This window comes from Nelumbo lutea, chromosome 8 (genome assembly GCF_056320005.1).
Source record: "Nelumbo lutea isolate HS-2025 chromosome 8, American lotus-T2T, whole genome shotgun sequence".
NCBI classification, from domain to species: Eukaryota; Viridiplantae; Streptophyta; class Magnoliopsida; order Proteales; family Nelumbonaceae; genus Nelumbo; species Nelumbo lutea.
In genome coordinates this window covers 16130342-16154186 of record NC_142691.1, presented here as the reverse complement: position 1 = coordinate 16154186, position 23845 = coordinate 16130342, and the positions used below count along the sequence as shown (strand labels likewise).

The 23845-nt window shown below is 41.0% G+C and overlaps 1 protein-coding gene across 1 annotated transcript in view; it reads right to left on the bottom strand.

Annotated features, from left to right (window-relative positions):
- Positions 1–23845, bottom strand: part of LOC148842994 (Molecular chaperone Hsp40/DnaJ family protein) — a 33261-nt gene that overhangs the window by 5724 nt on the left and 3692 nt on the right. Inside the window, exons 4-6 of the mRNA XM_088958657.1 lie at positions 15461–15582; positions 3149–3344; positions 1854–2029 (exon numbers count right to left, since the gene is read on the bottom strand). Of these exons, the coding sequence (XP_088814783.1) occupies positions 1854–2029; positions 3149–3344; positions 15461–15582 (494 nt within the window). The remainder of the gene's footprint in view (positions 1–1853; positions 2030–3148; positions 3345–15460; positions 15583–23845) is intronic.

The following is a 23845-nucleotide window of genomic DNA, read 5'->3' as shown; positions in this document are numbered from 1 at the left end:
TGTTTGGAATATTCCCTTTTTCTCATCCCCATCCCACAAACCAAACGGAGCCCTAGTTTTCTGAAGGAAGAAATAGTACAATATCTGGTTTGGGCTTGTTTTGGGCTACTTTGTAATTTGTGTTTCAGGCTTGGGCTTGTTTAGTGTATATGATTCAGTCCTCGGGGGAGGTAACATCTTGTGCCTCTTCCTAGGCTGATTGTATTCTCTTATCTGAATTAATAAAATTTCTCTCATTTATCAAAAAAAAAAAATAGTACAATTTCTGGTAATATAGTCTTGTGCAAAGCATGAAGAAAGCCAAACCTTTCTGTACAGAAAGGAGAAGAGGGTGGATCCAGCAACCATTCATAGATATCTAAATTTAATACATTTAATAAGAGAAAATGCAAATTAAGAGAAATAACAAAATAAGAAAACTAACCTGCAAAAGAACATATATGACAAAAGGCTTCCTAATGGCGTCAAGTAGGAAGAGTTACAATGCAACCTACCCTATTTCTACCACTTGGAGGGATGATGTGACCAATCAAATATGGGGGGCTCTCTGGATTGGCCATGTATATCCCACTGTCCATGTCACTCACTTCCACACCCCACCTAGTTGGCATTTTCCCCAGTAATTTTAGCAGTTAAAATATTGTAATTCTTTTAATTTAAAAGTTTTACACATAACAGTGTTCACGTAGACATGTGGCTAGGACTTCTGAACTAAAATGTCTCTTATGGATTCAGGGTGGAGAGTGGAAAACATGGGTCCTTTTGATCACCTCTATTAGCAAACCCTCACCACATGCATATAAAGGGCATTCTTTCTGTCAACAGGACAGAACTATGTTAGCATCCTCTATGGATGAAGGATGTTAGATGTTTATCAGGAATAAGAGAGGATGCTAAGTATACGTAAAAAAATATGTACGCATGTACAAGCTGTACATATATGATGCTGAGATTTACTCAAGTGACAGTGGATTAATCTACAGCAGAAAATCCAGACTATCATCAGTTTCTAAGAAAGAAATAAAACTTATCAAAAAAGTTTATAAAATATCTTCACAAGTATATTTACTTACATCTGCAATTTATTTGAAACTTGAAAGCGTTAAGTGAAAGATGCCCACCTCGGTTAGAAAAGAATATACAATTGGGTCCATTTTTTGCACCCAGACAACATATTGAAAGTTCTATAGATTATTAGGAGTTGTTGATGCATTTTAAAAATTGGAGCTTTCTCATCAGTTATTTTGATAGTCAACTGGGAAGAATGTGTAATGCTCAAACTATGTTATTTTGATAACATTCTAGTTGGTTGGATTATCACCAATAGTTCCATGCACTAACCCCCCCTCACCACCACCACCGCCACAACAATAATAATAATAACTAGTTTACCCCTCCCAAGATAATGGCCTTAAATAGGTAGAAATTAACCTAACTTTTTGCCCATTAGATTTTGCCCCCTTCAAGTTAATGGTAGTATGGTATAATAAAAACTTTGTTACTTATAAGTAAATAATTTATTCTCCTCATGCATTTGTCTTAAATTCTACACTCATTGTAAACACCAAATTAAATGTTCTCATTTATAATGCCATCCCCTCACTTGTCCTTTAGATTCTAAAATTCCACCATTTTGTTTCACCTTTTAAAATGGATAATTATGATTTAGGCATAAATTAAAGAAAGACACATGGAGGACTTAACCAAAATAAATAACTAGGATGGAAGTGTGGAACTACAACCACAAAGCTTTTCTTATGGTTCTTTATTTCATGAACTGGTTTTCCATTCCATAAACTTGTGGACTAGTTCAAAGCTTTTAGACACAGAAAGAATAAAACTTATTCACGTACCCATTAGGCCCTGCATCACCCTCCCCATTGACCCGGAGAATACTTCCTTTGCTAACACCAGGAGGAACTTTAACTTTGATATCTTTCTTAATGCGAATGCGTCCTTCACCAGCACATTTCCGGCAATATTCAGAAATAACCTCACCACTACCTCCACAATTTGGGCAGACAGAGACCTACAGATCAACCAGATTGGTAGCATTAAGTGCATTATAAAAATAAAATATCTGATTTATATGCATGGGAAGAGGTACCATCCACAACATTCATTCTTAGTAAGAATTAGTCAAAATAAAATAGGTATTACTGGGCAGGAATCACAATCCATTATAGTTAAGTTGAAAGTGTGCAACTATGGCTTTTGACCAATAACAACAACAAAGACTTATGAATGAAAATGAAAATTCAATTAAGGCAGAATCGTTGGCAATCCTCCATGGCACAAGGGAAAAAGACCTGAACATCAGTGACCTTGTGATGGAAGGAGATTCAATAGTAACTGAGTGGTTAAATTGAACCTACACATTTGCATGAAAATGCAGATATACTATTCAGGAAATCAAGAAGATGATAGTGGGTATCAGAGCTCTAGCGAAATGGATACCAAGATCTGCTTATGGACTAACAGATGGTTTGGCAAAACAAAGGGCACTGACAGACAGCATGCTTTGGGGCCAAATAATGTAATTATCCTGTATTAATGCTCCCTATTTCCTGAGTTGGTGTTAGCTGAGGCTAATCACTCTGTGGGACAGATTTTCCAGAATTATTATAAATTTTGTTGATAGTTACTTATCAAAAAAAAAAAAAAAAAAAAACATGAAAGACCTACGAATGGCATGGCAAATACAACTTTATCCAGAATAACAACAAAGAGGGAATCCCAATCTAATCAAAACATATGATAACAAAAAAGACAAAAGGCAAAATAAGTGAATATATAGAAATACCTATTCAAGCCTCTTAATTCTTTCTTATCTTTTTTTAAGGCAATCTTTTCTTATCTTATATACACAGTAGTAACAGCTTTTGTTTTCCTAAATGATTAATGGGAATGACAGGCTTGGGATCTAAGAAGATGATAGGCATAAATATCAGATGACTCAAGTTAAACAGCTGATGGGATGGGATGCAAGTATGATGGATAATTGGGCGTTAGGAGTTGCCAATCCCACATCACCATTTCTCTTGTTCTGACTAGGAATGCAAAATCCAAGAAAGAGAGCAAGAACCAGCTTACTAAGAAAGTAATCACTCATCAAATTAAGACAGCAACCAGAAAATTATTTGCATACCTGGGAAAATAAACCAAAAGGTGTTTGTTCAGTTCGCATAACTTGACCCCTGCCACCGCAAGTTGAACATATTCTCATCTTCGACCCAACCTTTGCTCCAGTACCATTGCAAAGTTCACATGTTTCCAAATGAGAAAGTTCAAATTCCTTTTCTGCTCCAAAGATGGCCTCAGAAAACTCCAGCCTTATGTCATAACTGCAATATGTTGAGATTATGAGTCAACTCTTATGTCTTCACAACCATTTGTTACTTTTACAGAAAGAATAAAAGTATATCATAAATGTAATATTATTTACCAAAATAGGGAAAATCATACAGATTACACTTAGCAAAATACCCAATTAAAATGCACAGAAAATAAATTGGCGTAACAACAATAACAATACAGGCGCACGATCTATACAACCACACCATACGAACATAGAGTTTCTCTTTTATCATTCATTATTCATTATATGAACAGATATTAATATACAATTCATAATTGCAAGCTTGCATGAAAATATAATTTGCTTAGATATGCCTGACAAATAGGAAAAAATGTCAGGACTTGCTTCTACCATACCAAGAGTGCCACAACAAGCAACATACTATTGAAAATCCCAGCTAAAAAAAACAAAGCAGCACAAAGTAACTCCACCCATTCCCCATTTCTTGCTTCTACTACCTCTGGATATTTCTCTTGTGCCTTTTGGCATTTCCCTCCCTGCCTTTTTTCTTTTTTTTTTATAGGCAATGTTGAGCCAGGCAGCGCTAGCTGTTCCTTCTTTTATTATTTATTCTTGGGCTTTAGTTGTCATGGACCTAAGGCCCCCTTTCATTGTTGACTCTTGCAGCCACCTTACTAGTTACTAGGGGCAACCTTGTAATTATCCTTTTAATTATGCTTAGAACTAATAAAACTCAATTAGTGGGCTGGGAGACAGTCACGGTTCTTTCTTCCAAAACTCTCTCTTCTTTTTTCCTGTTCTCTTCTTCTTCCATGCTGTTCCAGACACATTTTTTTATTCTTTCGTTAAATACACAGATTGGTAACACTAGAAGTTCAGGACTGTTATCAGTCTTGAACCCTAATGAATCTCAGGATCGAAGATAAGCAGAAAGAAAGAGGAGAGAAGAGAAAAAGGGAGAAGAAGCAGTAGAACACAAGGGTTGAAAGGAGGAGCAAAAGCTTCATGTTCTACTGCCGCCACTTTAATTAATATTTATAGGTTATGCTCATTACATGGAAAGGACAGATCTGCCCTTAGTCTTTACATAACAAATAGAGTAAAACAAAGACTGAAATAAATAACAACTGAAACAACTAAATGACCAATAGCTAACCCTAGGCAGACTAGAATATCTTCTACCCTACGAACACAGTGGGACCGTAGCTGTGGGGCCCACTTCAGTGTTCTCTACACCCCCCTCAAGTTGGGAATAAATGTTTATCATTCCCAACTTGGATAGATCTGCCTCTAGCTTCTTCCGTGATACAACTTTAGTGAGGATATCTGCCAGTTGCATATTGGAGGTGATGTATGGGAGACATACTTCTTGTGATGAGACCCTCTCTCGTACAAAGTGTCGATCAACTTCAATATGTTTAGTCATGTCATGCTGCACTGGGTTGTGTGCTATATTAATTGCCGCTTGATTATCACAATACAGCATCAGGGGCTTCTCATACTCAACACCCAACTCCTCAAGTAGTGATCTCAGCCAAAGAATTTCAGCCACTCCATTAGCCATTGACCTATACTCAGCTTCAGCACTGGATCGAGAGACACTTTGTTTCTTACTCCACCAAGAAACCAGGTTACCTCCCACAAGAGCACAATATCCAGAGGTAGACCTTCTATCATCAACACTCCCAGCCCAATCGGCATCTGTATAGACTTCCACCTTCATATGGTCATTGTTCTTGAACAGTATACCTCTACCCAAGCATCTCTTCAAATATGCTAGTATTCTTTCTAGTGCTAGAAAGTGTGTGGTTCTAGGAGAATGCATGTACTGACTGATAGCACTAACGGCATAACTGATGTCTGGTCAGGTAAGGCATAGATATAGGAGCTTTCCCACTAACCGCTGGAACATAACTTTGTCTTCAAGCAGCTCTCCACTCTCTGCATTAATCCTGTGGTTCTATTCAATAGGTGTATCTACAGGTTTGACACCTAGCTTTCCAGTTTCAGCCAAGAGATCTAACACATTTCCTCTGAGAGACAAAGATCCCCTGCTTAGATCTAGCAACCTCAATACCCAAAAAATACCGTAGTGTACCCAGATCTTTCACCTCAAACTCTTGATGAAGAAGCTGTTTGAGGGACTCAATCTCATGGTTGTCGTTTCCTGTGACCACAATATCATCAACATAAATTGCAAGTAGTGTCAGTGACGACTCCACCCTCTTGATGAATAATGTATGATCTGACTGGGCCTGTACATAACCGAACTTCCCAAGGGCTAGTCTGAATCTGTCGAACCAAGCTCTAGGTGACTGCTTCAAACCATACAAAGCCTTATTGAGCCGACAAACTTTCTTACCTGCCTCTGTATCATAGAATCCAGGAGGCAACTGCATATAGACCTCTTCCTGCAAGTCCCCGTTCAGGAAAGCATTCTTAACATCCATTTGGTACAAAGGCCAAGTGTAGCTTGCTGCAAGAGATAATAAAACCCGAATGATGGTCATCTTGGCTACCGGGGCAAATGTCTCAAAGTAATCTATACCATAAGTTTGAGTGAACCCCTTTGCAACTAGCCGAGCTTTGTACCTCTCAATGGAACCATCCGCATTATGCTTCACAGTAAATACCCACCTGCATCCAACTGGTTTCTTTCCTTTGGGCAAGTCAACTAGCTCCCAGGTATTATTTTTCAACAGGGCATCCATTTCAACTTGCATTGCACCTCTCCCTCCGGGACTGATAGGGCTTCTTGCACTGTTCTCGGAATAGGGACATCAGCAACAGAGGTGAGATAGGACCTGTAGGAGGGAGATAGGCGATCATAGGACAAAAACTGGGAGATGCAGTGGGCTGTAGATGTGGTGCAATGCCGTTTTCCTTTACGGAGGGCAATGGGAAGGTCAAGGTCATCTGCAGAGGGTGAGGTAGCAACAATGGAAGGAGTCTCTGTGGGCCCTGGGACTGTAATATCTGGACTTGGAGCCGCAGAAGAGATTGTAGCTGGCTGGGACTGCTGATGACCAGGATCAATCTGCCTGCATCGCCTATGATAGACTCTCAACTCCCAATCCCTTTGACCACCCTCGCTACTATAGCCCTCATCATCAATTGGAATAGGTAAGGGAACAGCCCTAAAGGTATTAACCCTGTCCTCACTGCACTCCTCCTCCCCCTGAAGAAAAAGACCCAAATCTCCACGCTCACTACTCTCCCCCTGAGGAGAGACCCGAGAATAGTAGGGTGTCTCCTCAAAGAAAGTGACATCCATGGATACAAACTTCTTCCCTGAGACAGGATCATAAGAAACAATAACCCTTTTGAGTTTGTGCATAACCAAGAAAGATGCATTTGGAGGCCTTGGGTGGAAACTTGGAGTGATTGGGACTAAGAAGCTGAACAAAACAGGTACAACCAAATGTCTTGAGGGGAATAGTGAACAACTCCTCATTAGGGTATAGAAGGGAAAAAGGAGGTTTCATATCAAGAACCCGAGAAGGAATCCAATTAATAAGATATACCGCCGTAAGGATAGCATCATCCCAGAAGCGAATAGGGACATTGGAGGTAAACATAATACTTCTAGCCACCTCCAAGATGTGCCTATTCTTCCTCTTTGCAACCCCATTCTGCTGAGGTGTATGAGGACACGTGCTCTAGTGGATAACCCCATGATTAAGGAGGTACGATGCCAATGGCTTAGCAAAGTATTCCTTTGCATTATCAGATCTAAGTACTTTTATCCTGGCATCAAATTGTGTTAGGATCATTTGGTGGAAGTTTTGGGTCAGGACAGGCACCTCATCTCGTGATCGCATAAGATAAACCCATGAAAAACGGGTGTGGTCATCAGCAAATAGCAAAAAATACATGTACCCCCCCATAGAAGGAATGTGATATGGCCCCCAAACATCAGTATGCACAATATCAAAAGAACTATTACTCCTTTTATTACTCAATGAATAAGAGTTTCTACAATGTTTAGCCAACTCACAACTTTCACACTTCAACTGAGATGACTCAACAGACTCAAACAAAGTAGGAAACAGACTCTTCAAGGACCAAAAAGATAAATGACCCAATCGGTTATGCCACAACATAACCGGACTCACAACTTAAGAAACAAGTAACTTCTTATCCACTGACTCTTCCCGACGAGAACTCTCCCCGAGCAGATAGATCCCATTCGTCTCACAGCCAGTCCCAATCACCTTCTTCGTCTCCATGTCCTGAAAAACACATCGGTCAGGAAAGAAAGTTATTGAGCAGTTCAAATGTTTGGTAATGCTACTGACGGAAAGGAGGTTAGTATCCAGTTTAGGAACATGCAAGACAGAGGACAAGGATATAGTATCTGACAGTTTGATGTCACCCTTGCCAGAAATAGGGACAAGAGAGCCATCAACTATAGATACTTTATCCCTACCAGAAGATAAGTGATAAGTAGTAAACAGAGAGGGCAAGCTGGTCATATGGTCAGATGCACCTGAATCTATTACCCAACACGGTTCAGTAGTACCTGGAGCGGAGGCATGGTAGGCTGAGGCTCGAGTACCTGAGTGTGCAAAGGCCGATGTAGCTGGAGCTGATGATGACTGCAGTAACTAAGCTGAACTGCCAACTTCCTTCTCCAATTGTATTAGAGCTGCCCGAACTGCAGCTAAGGTCTCTAATGGTGTGCCTCTCGTGCCAGATGAGGATGTTGAATCAGTAGTCGTAGCCACATGAGCATTACTCCTTTTATTTCTCAACTTTGTCGGGACCAAATGTGGATGCAGCTTCCAACATGTTTCTTTTGTGTGTTTAGGTTTCTTGCAATGCTCACACACCACATCCCTTTTATCTTCCTTCTTTCTGTCCCTCTCTGAATCACCCTCTGTTTTGGGTTTGACAGCTACCAAGGCAGGTGTAAGCGGTTGAGGTTGCATCATGACTTTCCTCCTGGTCTCTTCACTGTGCACTAAGGAGTATGCCTGAGAGAGGGTCACACTATCTCTGGTCAAGATCTGCTGCCTCACAATATCATATTCTGAATTCAGTCCTGCCAGAAACTCAAACACTCTGTTTGTCTCAATGTGCTTTCTATGTATCTGAGCATCTTTGGGACTCTCCCACTCAAGAGTCTCTAAGTGATCAATCTCATGCCACAAGGACTGCAAGTTAGAGAAATAGACCGACACCGGTTTCTCTCCTTGTTTAAGGGCATTCACCTCACATTTCAACTCATATGCTCTGGCAACTTTAAGGGGTTGGGAGTCTCTTTCATCACATTCCATATCTCCTTGGCTGTCTTTGCCCATAAGTAATTTCGGCTGATATGGGGCTGCATTGAATTATAGAAACATGTCATAACCAAGTAATTTTCTTGGACCCACTTGGTATACGTAGGGTCTCCCTTGGAAGGTTCTGCTACATCTCCCAAGAGATACCCTACTTTGCCCCTTCCCCCAATAGCCATCATGGCTGATTGGGCCCATTCCAAGTAGTTTGATCCATCAAACTTTACGGTTGTAATCTGAAAACCTGTCTCAGAACCACCACCATAACTGCTGTTCCCAAAACTGCCTTCTGCCTGATTCTTAAGCTCCATTTCAGTCAAGAACCAGAAGTATCAAAGATTATGGTTACTACAGTCAAAACCAGCACTAGAAGTCCCAACAACAGTCACAAAATCAGTGGAGAACCAATCTGTACTCACGATAGATGTGCATGAAATATATATATAAGACTGATCTGAAATCAATAACCACACACAACAGCAACAGTCCGAACTGTTTTCACCCCTTCAAAAGTGTTTGAAACCCCAAAAGAAGACTGAAACACAGTTTGAAGGGCAATCTGATATGCTGAAGCCAATTCGAGGTTTTAATCAGTCCTAAGAGCCTTACGAATAAGGTTTGTATTAGGGTTAATATGAAACCCTAAAACTGATCAATGTTGAGGAGAATTCTAGGGTTTGCCGCAGGAATAAGATCACAAGTTTCGGCCTAATACTAGGGTTTGCCGTAGGGATAGGACAAAACCCTAGAGAAACCCTAGAGAATAGAGAGATAAAACCCTAGAGTAGTTCGGCCACCCTTACTGGATAGGTCCAACCTATCTTTTCTGATGTTACTTCTCTAAGAAAGTAAAAAACTTACAGTAGAATGCAGTTCGCTGCCTACCAAGGTTACCCGAACCCTAGCCTTCTCTGATTCTTCCTGATCACCAACTTGCTACAACTGTGATACTTCTTCAAACAGCTGCTAATCCTCTGGAGATCTCCAAGAACCAGTCAACGAAATCTGCTTTCTCAGTCTTCCAGCCTTAGATGGTTCTCATGTGGTCGGCTGGACTAGACTCACATGAGAGAACCTGGCTCTGATGCCAACTAGAAGTTCAGGACTGTTATCAGTCTTGAACCCTAATGAATCTCAGGATCGAAGATAAGCAGAAAGAAAGAGGAGAGAAGAGAAAGAGGGAGAAGAAGCAGTAGAACACAAGGGTTGAAAGGAGGAGCAGAAGCTTCATGTTCTGCCGCCGCCACTTTAATTAATATTTATAGGTTATGCTCATTACATGGAAAGGACAGATCTGCCCTTAGTCTTTACATAACAAATAGAGTAAAACAAAGACTGAAATAAATAACAACTGAAACAACTAAATGACCAATAGCTAACCCTAGGCAGACTAGAATATCTTCTACCCTACGAACACAGTGGGACCGTAGCTGTGGGGCCCACTTCAGTGTTCTCTACAATAACAGAGCAACACTTACTTTCTTTTCTCTTTCTTTAATCCCATACACCAAGTATGGAGAACTAAGCTGGTAGTTGATTGGTGGTTCATACAGCCTAGTTGGTGGAAAGTTTTTGGAGATTTTTATATCAGATTTAGATGCACAAGAAGCCTCTTGGATAGTCAGCCCAAAACCCTAGCCAACTAGAGAAGAATTGAAGTTGAGGATCAAAGGGAACCTTCTAGAGTGGCACACAGGGTTCTCAGAGGACCTTAATGTGATCAATCCAGGTTGGTAAGGCTTCTGACTTCATTGGTAGGAACGGTTGAAATTTCTTCTTACTGCCTGACAGGTATCCTTACTTGCCTCTACTAAACACATGAATCCTCACAGATTTGACCAAGTTAAATAGTTGGTGCCATCTAACTTTACTGTGGTCACAACACCCAGTAGAGATTCTAAAGACCCTCCAGACCAACTCCAGTTTCACTATTCTACTTTATTTCAACTCTAGATGACTCCAGTGATCAAAAGAAAACAAATGAAAACAACTGGAGCCTCAAACTAAGATCTTCCAATCCCTAGGAAGGGAAAAACAAGCAAAAAAGCAAGGTTTTACACTACCCAGTTTTGAGAAGTGGACACAGGAGAATTACACTGTTATAGGGTGACTAGTCACTTCTATGCAACCTCATATCAGCTAGCACTACCTGTGGATGGATACTGCCCAATATTTCAACAAGCACTGTTAAACTCATTAAAAAATCTGCCCCACTATAGCAGCAAGTTTAAAGCAGTACAAACAGGTTCTCAAGAATACAAGGAAAAAGAAAACATCTCCTATCACTAGGAGAGTCAATTACAGTAGTACAAGGAAATTACAAATTACAACCCAGTCTTGGACAACACCATTCAAGCTGGGTTTTGGCCACCCCTGCCCTAACAAGAGAGTCAGCTAGGTTGAATGATCTATTCAATGAGAAACCCAAGGATTGTGCCTATCTCACCAATGGCCTAAACTTCCATGGTATCCTGTCCTGTTTTCTCATTGAAAAGATTATAGTTTGACAGTCACCTTCAACCTCCACATTTTTTATTTCGTTCATGCTCATCAATACCATCCCTTGAATCAAAGCTTTCAGTTCAGCCCTTAGGGAGTTTCCAACACCAATAGGCCTACAGTAGCTGAGTGGAATATTTCCATTATGATTCCTGACTACACCTCCAATACCTTAGCCTCCTGGGTTCCCAGGCTGCACCCATCAAAATTGAATTTGACATTACCTACTGCTGGTGCATACCAACTGACCACGCTTCCCAGGTTCCTTTCCTGAAAATCAGCAATAATTTTCCATTCCTTTAACAAGTCATTTAGGGTGACACCTTTGAATTCATCACACACCAAAGCCCAATGGACTACCCTTATCATATGAGCTCAATCAAATAAATCCCCCACCCCTCTTGCCTCCTGAGCAAAAATTCTGGCATTTCTCTCATTCCAAACTCCAAAGCCCCCATAGCACAGCACCCCTTACACATTGCCATAATATCTTTTGTCTCTTAATGATACATCTCATCTAATTTCTACTAAACAACCTACATCCACCACTGGTTGTACTAAACAACCTACATCCAATTCTAACGAGTTGCAAACCTACATCCACCATTGTCAACAAATTCAACCATGTGTTGTGTGTGTCTCTTCCTCTTCTAAACCTCCCAACTTTAACTCTCCCATGGATCGTGTGCAAGTACACTTAATCATCTTTGATAATATATTATTTCACTAAAGGTACAACTAATCCATTATAAATATAACCTTTTTTAAAAGAAACTGGAGACTGGAGAAAAAGCACCTTTTTGTTAACCCAAAAGGCAATCTTCTCTTATGGCCCTCACCTCCCTCCCAGCCTGGAAATATAACCCTACTCTACCCTCCCCTTCTGATCCATTCATTTTTGCAAGCAAGGGGGATGCAGAGCTAAGCCCCCTCTAGAGAACAAAGTGCCTTACATTTGTTCTTTCCACCACTTCTCCTTTTGAGATTTTTGTTAAGGATTTGTTGAGTCCCATATCCCTGCCAACTGTCCTCCAAAAGTCTACCCCACCCCAAAAGAGGGAATCAACTACTTGTTCCAAAGTCATAAAACCTCTAATGACCACATATGGGTAGAAACAGGGACAGGGGTACAGGAAAGAGTATTTGACTCCCCAGATCCTAAGAGAGTCCTGATCTATGAACAACACTGTAAGCCAACGGTAAGTTGTCTGTCAGCATTGAACAGATCTCCAGACTGATTGGAGTTAGGGGTGCAACTTGGACCAGATTGGGTTGAGTTTAGGTCAACCCAAACCAGATTCGAGGGAAAGGTAACTCAATCCTAACCCAACTAAACCCTGCCTCAACCAATGAACCCAACCTGGGTAACCCAACTTTCATAATCAGGTTGGGTTGGATCAGATTGAATCAGGTTAGTCCAATAAATGCATAACAAAAACTTTTTTTGATAACCGTGTATGTATTTGCATTGATAGGAGGGAAAGACTCCCTCTTATCAAATCTGTATAAAAAGAGGGAAAATATAAAACTATCCCAAATTCAAAACATCAAAAATTTCACCAAAAATAATCCTATCCAAATTTGAGAAAAATGCTGGAACTTGAAATGCTTGAAACTCTGACCGAAACAAGCCCATGCAATTATAACTTTTTCCTGATAAACATAAGAAAAAATCTGCTATACTTAAAGTTAAACTACCATTACCTAAATATTATGCTTAAAGATATTGAGAGAGGTATAATAGTCTAATACACATAATGGAAGAGGTATAACAGGGATCAGGCTTGGGTTGGGTCCAGTTGCCTGATGCCTCAACCCTGACCAAGCCCAGACAAAATTGGGTCTGATTGAATCTGAAAATTGCCAACCTGATACCAATCGAAACAAAAAACAAAAAACCAAAAACAATGTCGACCCCATATCTGAAAAACTCAACCCAACTCAGCCCAAAATTTGGTTGGGTCAGTAGGGTTTCAGGTTGACCTGCACCAAGTAGCACCCTTATTGAAAAGCTGGGGTCAGGGCCATTGGTTGGTGCAATGGTAAAATCTCAGGCTGACAAGTGTAAGAAAACGCATATAAGTCTGAAAGCAGCCACTTCATGAAAGACCCTGAATAACTGATGTTGGGTCATATTGGTCAACCCCTCCCAAGACCTTGAGTGGCTAGGACCAACATTGGTTAGTTGCAGATGCTGATAAGCAATACAGCATTGGCTTACAGCATTTTCTCATAGTAGATATTGACTCATCCTAAGACCCCAGACACAGATATGGAAACAGGTATCCCATTTATTATTTTTTTATAGTAAGTTTAAAAATGTATTATAAAAGGAAAAAGCATGCAAGATATAATACAAGCAATGCACCTCAAGAAAAGGCCATTACTTGGTATAATGGTAAATCTCAGGCTCGCATATGTGATAATGCAGGTTTGAGTCTGAAGGCAGCCGCTCTGTACACAAAACAAAACAAAGGTAGGACCATACCCAGTTTACCCCTGATAGCAGGGACCAATATCTGGTAATGGCCTTTTAATGCAGCTCAAGAACCAAAAAACCAAAAAAAAAAAAAAAAGGAGAAAAGGTGGCAGATAAAAAAATCCACATCCTGCCAACCTCAGCCCCCTATACATGAAGCACCAACTGGATACAAACGCCCTATAAGGCAAGAACAAAAGCAACACCTGAACCCATCACCACCTCAAAATCTCAAGCCCCAAAACAACCTGAGACCACCCCAACAGTTAAATTTACCAGAAAGAAACACAACACATACCACCCCAGCCCTAGCCCAAATCACCACCCATCTCTTCCCTCTTCCCTTTCTACCTATGCCCCTCAAACTTACAGACTTGCCTTCGTCTTCCTCCACCCAGCAGGTTCTGACTTTTGCCTTTGCTTCTCAACTTCTCTTGTGCCCCGCCTCTAGATGTCTCAGGCTCCACCAAATCCCAGATAATCAATCATTGAGTTGTCCGGTCAATCTTGATGAAAGAGTACAGAGACATATGAGATGACTCTGTGATCAGATTTGGCAGGTGGCAGTGAATTCCTCATCTCGTGAACAGCCCATTCTGTAGGATTTGTTACCCTCTCTTAAAGGATTTGTTAAGCTCAACCTTAATAGTACTCCTGAGTGAGAGAACATTCTAGAGTAATCGGTGTATTGGGGATCTCATTATAGAATATTCTGGGTTTACTACAGGGTCTTAGGTTGACGAATCAGATTGATGTACTTCCTGATCTTTGAGCATGTCAAGGTGAACGGAAAATCTTATATTGTTATTAGCCAGATACTCTATTATTCAGATGGCTTCTCAACTCTTCTTCTTTTCTTCTTCCAGTTTATCAGTATGGCCTCTTGATTCTATGCCATTACATTAGGAAGGTTAAAGCCTTGTCCTCAAGAGTGAACATCTCTTTTAGATTAGTCTAATGTTTTCTAACTCAATAGAATCCTTGCTACAGATGAGGTAGGAATGAGTCATTTGTACTGGCGTACCTCCACTTCAGTGTAACTTTCTTCCTTTGAGGAATCTTCACTTTACCCCACCTCACAAAATTTTTATTTGTTTTCTGATTTTACTTTCCAAAACCCCCACCTATGACATGGTACCAGTACCACCCCCTTGTATTGTATCAGGTTCCCCCACCTGTCACTATTCCCAACTGTACAAAAAGATAAAATTTGTGAGGTGGGGGAATCTAAAAATTCCCCTTTTCCTTTATGATTGCACCTGTGCTATTGTGTTGCATGCCTCATTAAGGTTTCCTGGCTTTCTCAAGCCTCTTTGGGAGTGAATGCATGTATCTTTCCCTTATATCTTTCTTAAAAAAGTTCTTTGTTACAGAAATTTAAAAGTTAGAAAAAACACTCAAAACTTAGTTTATGTATTCTAAGCTAAAGAAGCTCAATTTAGGAACAGAATGGCATGTAAATAAGACAAGAAAAAGAAAAGTACCCCTGAATTACAAACTCACAATCATTTAGTTTGATAATAGAATTGACTCATATTGATAACACACATAACTCAAATAAAATATAATAGAGATGCAATTTTTTTAGCATATACACATGGCTGATCCAGTCTAAATCATCAAAAGATTCAAAACAAATTGATCAGACTTCGAAGGCCTAACTAACCATGTCCTGTACAAATATAGAATCTGAGACAACTGGTTAACATTCATTTACTTATATAAAGCTTAACTCTGGTTCTAGATCTATTTCCATCGTTGCCTGAAAGTATGACAATGTGGTTCTACATTTTATCAGTAGCATGATATTTCTAAAACTTGCTAGAAAGATACCACTAAAAAGGCAAGTTATTCAACTCGTCTAGTTAAATCTTGACTCACCGTATATCTTCACCCCTCACATTAGCACTACGACGGCGTGTTCCGAATCCTGTTTGATCCATACCAGAGAAACCACCCATGCTCGCCCCAAAGAAAGTTTCAAACAGGTCAAAAGGATTAGTCTGTGAAAAAGAAAACAACTGGTATCAATTATTAAAAGAAGACCAAGATAAGTATAACATTTTTTTTTTCATTTTTCTGGGTTCAGAAACAAAATTGTAGAGTTTTATTGATGAAAAGTTCTAACAGTACATAGCTGAAATTGACTGCCTCCCTAGTGTTAGGAGAAGAGGACAGCCTCTGTCATGCAATGATACATGCATACATTCTTATAAAGATGTTTAACAATTCATAAATTAGTGCCTACTAATTGCTATGATGCATAAATAGAAAAAAAAAAACAAGGCCTTGTAAGAGAGGCAGACGACGACCGTCCCTAAGCTCCAAAGGCTCACACCAAGTCAGTGTGTGTGACTTCGTTTTGGAGGAAATTTTCTACTTGAAAATTTGGCTTCAAGAAGGGTTGTTCTCACCATGAGAGCAATGAAGTATACTTGGACAAACAAACAAGAGAAGGCAACGTTGGTGAAGCTGGACTCTTTTGTAGTCTCCCCAGAGTGGGAAGAAAGTTCCCAAATCTATGTCTTGAGGCTTTGCCTAGACCAGTATCAGATCATGCACTGATTTGTTTAGACTATAAAGGGGTCCAAAATAAAATTTCCCCATTCAGATTTGAAAATCTTTGGCTGCAAGAAGAAGGCCTAGTCAAGAAATTAAGGGGATGGTGGGAGGAAGTTCAGGTGGTGGGGACAGCAAGTCACATCTTCAGCAAAAAGCTAAAGGTCCTAAAAAAGAAGATAAAAAGTTGGAGGAATGAAGTTTTTAGGGGGCTGGAGCAGAAGAAAAAGAAGTGTTTAGAAGTAATACAAGAAATAGATAGAACTGAAGAGGAGGGTCAAATTTCCCAAGAAGACAAGAGAAAAAGATTAATTGCTAAGGCGGAATTTGATTAGGTAGCTTTCTAGGAAGAAGTGAAATGGAGACAAAGAGCTAAGTGCCTATGATTAAAAGAAGGAGACAACAATATAAAATTTTTTCACAAAATGGCTACAGCTAGAAGAAGGGAAAACTCCATTAAAAGAATGGTGGTGAATGGGGAAGCGGTGGAAGAGGAAGAGAGACCTACAGAAAAGTTATACAAAGAAGACTGGATATAAAGGCCCAAACTCAATGGGAGTTTTGATGGTATGATGAATGAGCAAGCAAGGGAGCTAGAGAGAGAATTCCAGGAAGTGGAGGAGAGAGAGGCAACCATGGATATGGAAGGGGATAAAGCTCCAGGTCCATGAGGTTTCACCATGGCTTTCACAAAAGGTGTTTGGATTTTCTGAAGGTAGATATCATGAAAGTTTTAGGTTGGAGAGGATTACGGGGAGAAAGCAGGGAAGGAGGGAGGTAACATTAAGGGGAGGAAGGTTGGAGAGGAAAGAACTGAGGTGGGACTCGAGGAGAGGAAGGAAAGGCAGGTGGACAGAGATGAAGGGGATTCTGTAGGAAGGGTAGGGGTGGTGGAATCGGGGAGATGCAGATCATAACAAAGAAGAGGAAGATGCAGATCATAACAAAGAAGAGAAGGTTGAGTGAAATAGAGAGATTAAAGAGAGATGTAGAAGGAGACAAGAAGCTCGAGGTAAAAGGAGATAGAAGGAAAGGGGGAAAGTAGTGGGTAGGTGGCAAGGGGTTTGTAAAAAAGAAGCGGAATGAAGATTCTTAGTTGGAATGTGAGGGGAATTGGGAGTGTAAAGAAGAGAGCAACAATAAAAGAGGTAATAAGACGGTATGACCCAAACATTGTGCTGCTGCAAGAGTCTAAGAGAATGGAGTTTAATGACAAATGGGCAAGAAGTGTATGGAAAGTCAGGGGATTAGCTGGGTGGCGGCTCCATCGTGGGGTGCTTCCGGGGGATTGTAACAATGTGGAAGAGGGATGTGGTTGAAGGTCTGGAATAGTTGATCGGAAAGTACTCGGTTTCTATGAAGTTTAAGCAGCAAGAGGATGATTATATGTGGGTGCTCACAAATGTTTACGGACCGAATGACTACAGAGAGAGAAAGGAGTTGTGGGAGGAATTGGCTGATGTTAGAGGGTTATGGGATGGACCTTGGTGCATGGGTGGGGATTTCAATGTGATTAGATTCTTAGAAGAGTCCAACAAGGTTAACCAGAGGGTAATTAAAAGCATGAGGAAGTTTAACAGTTTTGTGGATGCCTTTGAGCTTAAAGAGATTCCCCTAGCACATAAGGCATTTACATGGTCAAATCTCCAATCTAGACCCATTTGCTCTAAGCTGGATAGATTCTTGTTCTCTTTGGATTGGGAAGAACATTGGGGAACCTTGGATGCTAGAGCTCTCCCAAGGGTGACCTCGGATCACTGGCCCATAGTGTTATGTAAGGAGGAAAGAAGGTGTGGAGGTCCTACCCCCTTTAGATTTGAAAATATGTGGTTACTTCATCCAAGGTTTCCTAACAAAGTGAGGGAGTGGTGGCATGAGTGTAACCCGTTGGTGGAGTGGGAGGGGATGAGATTCCATAAGAAACTACAATTCTTGAAAGCAATGATCAAGGAGTGGAATTTGATGGAGTTCGGGAGGATAGAAGAAAGAAAGGGAGACTTGATGAAGAAGATTGAAAGACTTAACTTTAAAGAAGAAAGAGGAGAATTTGGAGAGAAAAGCAATGACCTCTGGAGAGAATTGAGAAGACAGTTAGAGGACTGCCTGCACAAGGAGGAAATTAGCTGGAGGCAAAAATCTCGGTGTAAATGGGTGCAAGAGGGAGATAGAAACACTAGGTATTTCCACTCTCTAGCAAATAGCAGGAGAAGGAAGAACTTTATCTCCAAATTGGTAGTAGATGGAGTTGAGTTAGTACAGCAAGAGGAGATTGCCAGGCCCTGTGTGGAGCACTTCAAATTTATTCTAAAAAGGCCTGTGAGTAGAAGGGTGTGGGTAGAAGGTTTGGATTGGCCAGATGTAGGTGTGGAGAACAGGAGAAGGATGGAAAGAAACTTTAATATAGAAGAGATCAAGGAGGTTGTGTTTTCTATGGATAGAACAAAAGCTCCAGGGCCGGATGGGTTTACAATGGCTTTTTATCAGGATTGTTGGGATATCTTGAAAGATGATCTCTTGCGGGTGTTTGAGAAGTTTTTCAGGAGAGGAATTGTCAATCCACGTGTGAACTCTACATTTATAGCCTTAATTCCAAAAAAGAAAGATGCATCCCACCCAAAGGATTTTAGGCCAATAAGCTTGGTTAATAGCTTGTATAAGATCATTGCAAAAGTGTTGTCTTTGAGGCTGAAGAAGGTACCGTCAGATATCATTGCACACTATCAAGGAGCTTTTGTGAGTGGAAGACAAATTACAGACCAGATTTTAATTGCTAATGAGAGTGTGGAGAACTTTAAGAGGGATAAGAAGAAGGGAGTGGTCTATAAGCTGAACTTGGAAAAGACTTATGACTTGGTGGACTGGGAGTTCTTGAGGAAAGTTTTAACTAAATTCGGGTTTGGGGCTAGATGGTGTAAGTGGATCATGGGTTGTGTCCGGAATTGTCATTATTTAGTGCTAGTGAATGGGACAGTGGTAGATTTCTTTCTAGCCAATAGGGGTATAAGACAAGGAGACCCCCTTTCTCCTTTCTTGTTCATTTTAATTGTGGAGGTTTTGGGGAAATTGATTCACAGAGCAGATTCTAGGGGGCTCATTAGAGGCTGGAGGGTTGGGAGGGTGGAAACCCCCCTCACTCACTTACAGTTTGCTGATGACACGATTCTGTTTTGTGAAGGTGGTAATGTGAGGTTTATCAAGAACTTAAAGTCGATGATACAACTGTTTGAGCAAATGTCCAATTTGAAGGTTAACCTTGGGAAAAGCTGTGTAGTGGGGGTGAATTTGGAGGAGGGAGAGATCAGGGAGAGTGCTGAAGTGTTGGGGTGTGAAGTTTCGGGGTGGCCTCTGAACTACTTAGGATTACCATTAGGTGATAATCCCAAGAGAGAGAGTTTCTGGAACCCGGTGATGGAAAGCTTTGAAAAAAGATTGGTATCCTAGAAAAAGAACTACCTCTCTCTTGGTGGGGGAATTACACTAATTAAGGCCACGCTTGCTAACGTACCCATCTTTTTCATATCGGTGTTTAAAATCCCAGTGAAGGTTGCTAATAGATTAGAGAAGTTTATGAGAGATTTCCTGTGGGAGCCAGGAGAGGAGAAGAGGGATCACAAAATTAGCTGGGAGATAGTGTGTAGGAGTAAGTCTTGTGGTGGCGTGGGGCTTGGAAGTATCAAGAGAAGGAATATGACTCTGTTGGGGATGTGGTTGTGGAGGTTCCCTATGGAGAAGGAGAAGCTATGGGCTAAAATAGTGGCAAGTATACATGGGCTGGAGGACAATGGATGGGACGCTGGAATCAGAGCTAGGATCACATGCAATTCTCCTTGGAAAGCCATTCATGACCTGCTACCAGTTTTCATTCCTAATATCAGGTATGACTTGAATTCTGGTAACTCCATAAAATTTTGGGAACAAACCTAGGTGGGGAGCGCCCTTTAAAAGATCAGTTTTCGTCTTTGTATGCTCTTTCTGATTTGAAAAATGAGTCGATCTCGTCTTTCACCGCCCCGTCCTCTTCCACTTTGGGAACAAACCTGGGTGGGGAGCACCCTTTAAAAGATCAGTTTTCGTCTTTGTATGCTCTTTCTGATTTGAAAAATGAGCCGATCTCGTCTTTCACCGCCCCGTCCTCTTCCACTTCTGGGATTGGGTGGAACTTGGGTCTAAGAAGGGATTTGAGGGACTCAGACTTCGACTGTATTTCGAGCCTTCTTGCACTTCTTGATAACGTTGTCTTAGACCCCACTAGGGCGGATTCTAGAATTTGGACACCTACCCCCAATGGCATTTTCTCTTGTGCTTCGTTCTTCAAAGTCTTAAGTCAGTCCACCAGTCCTACCTTGTCCCCTTTCCCTGTTGGTGAGGTTTGGTGCACAGCTATACCTCCAAGGGTTGGTAGTTTTTGTTGGGAAGCCTATCTGGAAAGAATCAACACTAATGATCTACTCCAAAAGAAGAGACCCAATACTTGCTTGTCACCTCAGTGGTGTGTTCTGTGTAAAGCAGATGGGGAGACTGGTTTTCACCTAATGGTGTCTTGCCACTTCGCAAGGTCATTATGGGATTGGGCTTTCTCCTTATTTGGATGCAGTTGGAATCCCCCATCAGACATGCAGGGCCTTTTCTCACCTTCCTTTTTTAGGTGGCGGTTAAAAAGGGGAAGGACAATGTGGAGAGGACTAAGGGCTGCAATATGTTGAACACTGTGGGAAGAAAGAAACTCCAGGATATTCTCAGAAACTCAGAGAGGAACAGAAGATCTGAGGGCTATCATACAATTTAAGGCGGTACAGTGGCTGAAATCTTTGGAAATATTCACAGGTGGCTTGGACCCCCCCACCTAGTGGATTCTTGAAATTAAACTTTGATGGATGCAGTAGGGGAAACCCGGGCCAATCGGGGAGTAGGGGTGTTTTTAGAGATGAAAATGGGATCATCTCTGCTATGTTCTCAGGCCCAATTGGAGTGGGTGACTCCCTTAGAGCTGAGATATGTGCAGTTATGGAAGGAGCACGGAAAGCTAAGGAATTGAACATCAAGAAACTTATAATTGAAGGGGATTCAGAGGTGGTGATAGGGTGGCTGACTAAAGATCAAAATGATTTATGGAAGTATAATATGAGAAGAGGAAATTCAAATGGCTGGTGCGGGAGAAGAGGAAATTCTTTGTTTTGGGCTAAGCTATAACGTTAGTGTCTTTGTATCTTTGTATTTTCTTTTTTCATTTCTTGAAGTTCTTTGTGACTCTTGGAAGATAAGTGTGTTTGTCTTCCACTTGTAAATTTTCTACTGATGAATCAATGAAAGTGTCATTGATCAAAAAAAGATATCATGAAAGTTTTAGAGGAATTCCATGCATCAGCAACTTTAGAAAGGAGCCTAAACTCCACTTTTATCACTTTGGCTCCAAATAAGAGGGGGGCTGAAGACATAAAAGACTACAGGCCTATTAATCTGATAGGCAGCATGTATAAAATTATTGCAAAAGTGCTAGCAAAAAGGATGAAGCCAGTTGTGGGGTGCATTATCTCGGAGTGCCAAGGAGCTTTTGTAGAAAGAAAGCCGATTGTGGACGAGGTTCTAGTGGCAAATGAGTTAATTGACTCAAGGATGAGAAGTGGAAGGGGTGGACTGATCTGCAAAGTAGATTTGGAAAAAGCATATGATCAAGTGAAGTGGAGCTTCCTAGACTACGTGCTTAGAAGAATGAATTTTGGCTCTAAATGGAGGAATTGGATGAAGGTATGTGTTGGAACTCCTTCCTTTTCAGTTCTGGTCAATGGGAAAGCTTCTGGAAATTTCAAAAGTTCATAAGGGATTAGACAAGGGGACCCACTATCCCCTTTCCTGTTTATTTGTGTGATGGAAGCTCTAAGCAGATTGGTGAAAAGGGCTGGTTCAGGGGGTTTTCTAAAAGGTTTTACAGAAGGTATTGAGAGGGTAGAGGTTAGTTTACTGCAGTATGCTGATGACACTTTGATCTTCTGTGATGCATCACAAGAGTAGTTATACTTTGTTGTCTGTACTGAAATGGTTTGAAGTAGTCTCAGGCCTGAAAGTTAACTTAAGCAAAAGTGAGTTAGTGGCTGTGGGAGAGGTGCAGGAGCTGACTAGCTGGGCAGATTCGTGGGGATGTAAAGTGGGAAAGATGCCCCTAAAATATTTGGGCATGCCCCTAGGTGCAAAATGTAACTCCAAAACAATCTGGGAGCCAATTGTTGAAAGACTTGAAAAGAAATTGGCCTCCTGGAAAACCAAGTATCTTTCTCATGGAGGCACGGTTACCCTGATGAAAAGTGTGCTATCCTCCCTCCCAATGTACCTTTTATCCTTGTACGGTCATACCCAATTCCAGCAGGAATGGCTGCTATCATCAAAAAGAAGATGAGGGACTTCCTCTGGAGAGGCTGGAAATTGCAGAAGTACCACTTGGTAAACTGGAACAAGGTCTGTTAGCCCAAAGCTGTAGGGGAGTTGGGGGTTAGAAGGGTGAAAAGTATCAAAACTGCATTGCTGGGGAAGTGGTTTTGGAGATTTGGGGAAGTCAAGCAGGGCTGTCGAAAAGGGTGGTGCAGGCCAAGTATGGAGATAGAAATTTTGGTTGGGATCCAGGAGATTCAAATCAGTCCTATGGGTGCTCGGTTTGGAAAGGTATTGAAAAGACTGGTCACTTGTTTGCAAAAGGTGTGAAATTCAAGGTAGGAAATGGGGAGAGGGTCAAATTTTGGAAAGATGTTTGGTGTGGGGAGAGGCCTTTGTTCAAGAGGTTCCCTGCCTTGTTTGAAGTTGCAGTAAACAAAGAAGCTAAGTTGCTGAAAGCTTGCAAATCTAAGAAGGTAGCTTGGTTTGGACCCCACAATTCAGGAGGAATCTAAATGATTTGGAAGTGGATGAGTGGATGGAGCTACTGCAACTCCTTTACAGAACACAGTTGGAGTCAGCAAGGGCTGACAGTAGAATCTGGAAGTAGGAGAAATCTGGAAAATTCACAGTTAAATCTTTTTACAAGGCCTTGGACAGTGCAGAAGGACACTCAGTCCCAACCCACATCATCTGGTGTAAAAATGTGCCTTCAAAAATTTCTCTTTGTCTGGATGGCATACCTCAACAGGATACTTACAAGGGATAACCTCTCTCGGAAAGGTGCTATACTGGATTCAACTACCTGTGTCCTTTGCGAAGGACAACTGGAACTGTGAATCACCTTTTACTGCACTGCAATTACTCTTCAAAGATCTGGAACAGTATCTCACACTTATTTGAAGTGCAAATCTGTTGCCCAGGTTCACTAGAGGATTTTGTAAAGGGTTGGAGGGTGGAGGGTCTGAGTAAGAGGAAAATTAGTTTGGAACTTAACCCCAGCAGTGGTATTTTGGTGCCTGTGGCAAGAAAGAAACGCTCAGGCCTTCAAAAGCAAGACATGCTCTGTTGATTCCATTTTTCCAAAAATTGTGGGGAAGATGTTTTCTTGGTTGTCTGAGTCACCTGTAGTTTAGGGGTGTAGGTTTTGAATCCATTTTTGTACATGATAAGCTTTTTGTAAAGCAGGGTGGGGATCAAGTTTAGAGGGAACAGTTTTTTCTTGTTCCCTCAGTGCATCATCTTGCTGTACATTTTTTATTCATATTTAATACAATGATACTTTACCTTTTCTTAAAAAAAAAACAAGGGCTTGGAGTAGGAAGAATTATGGAACTCAGAACC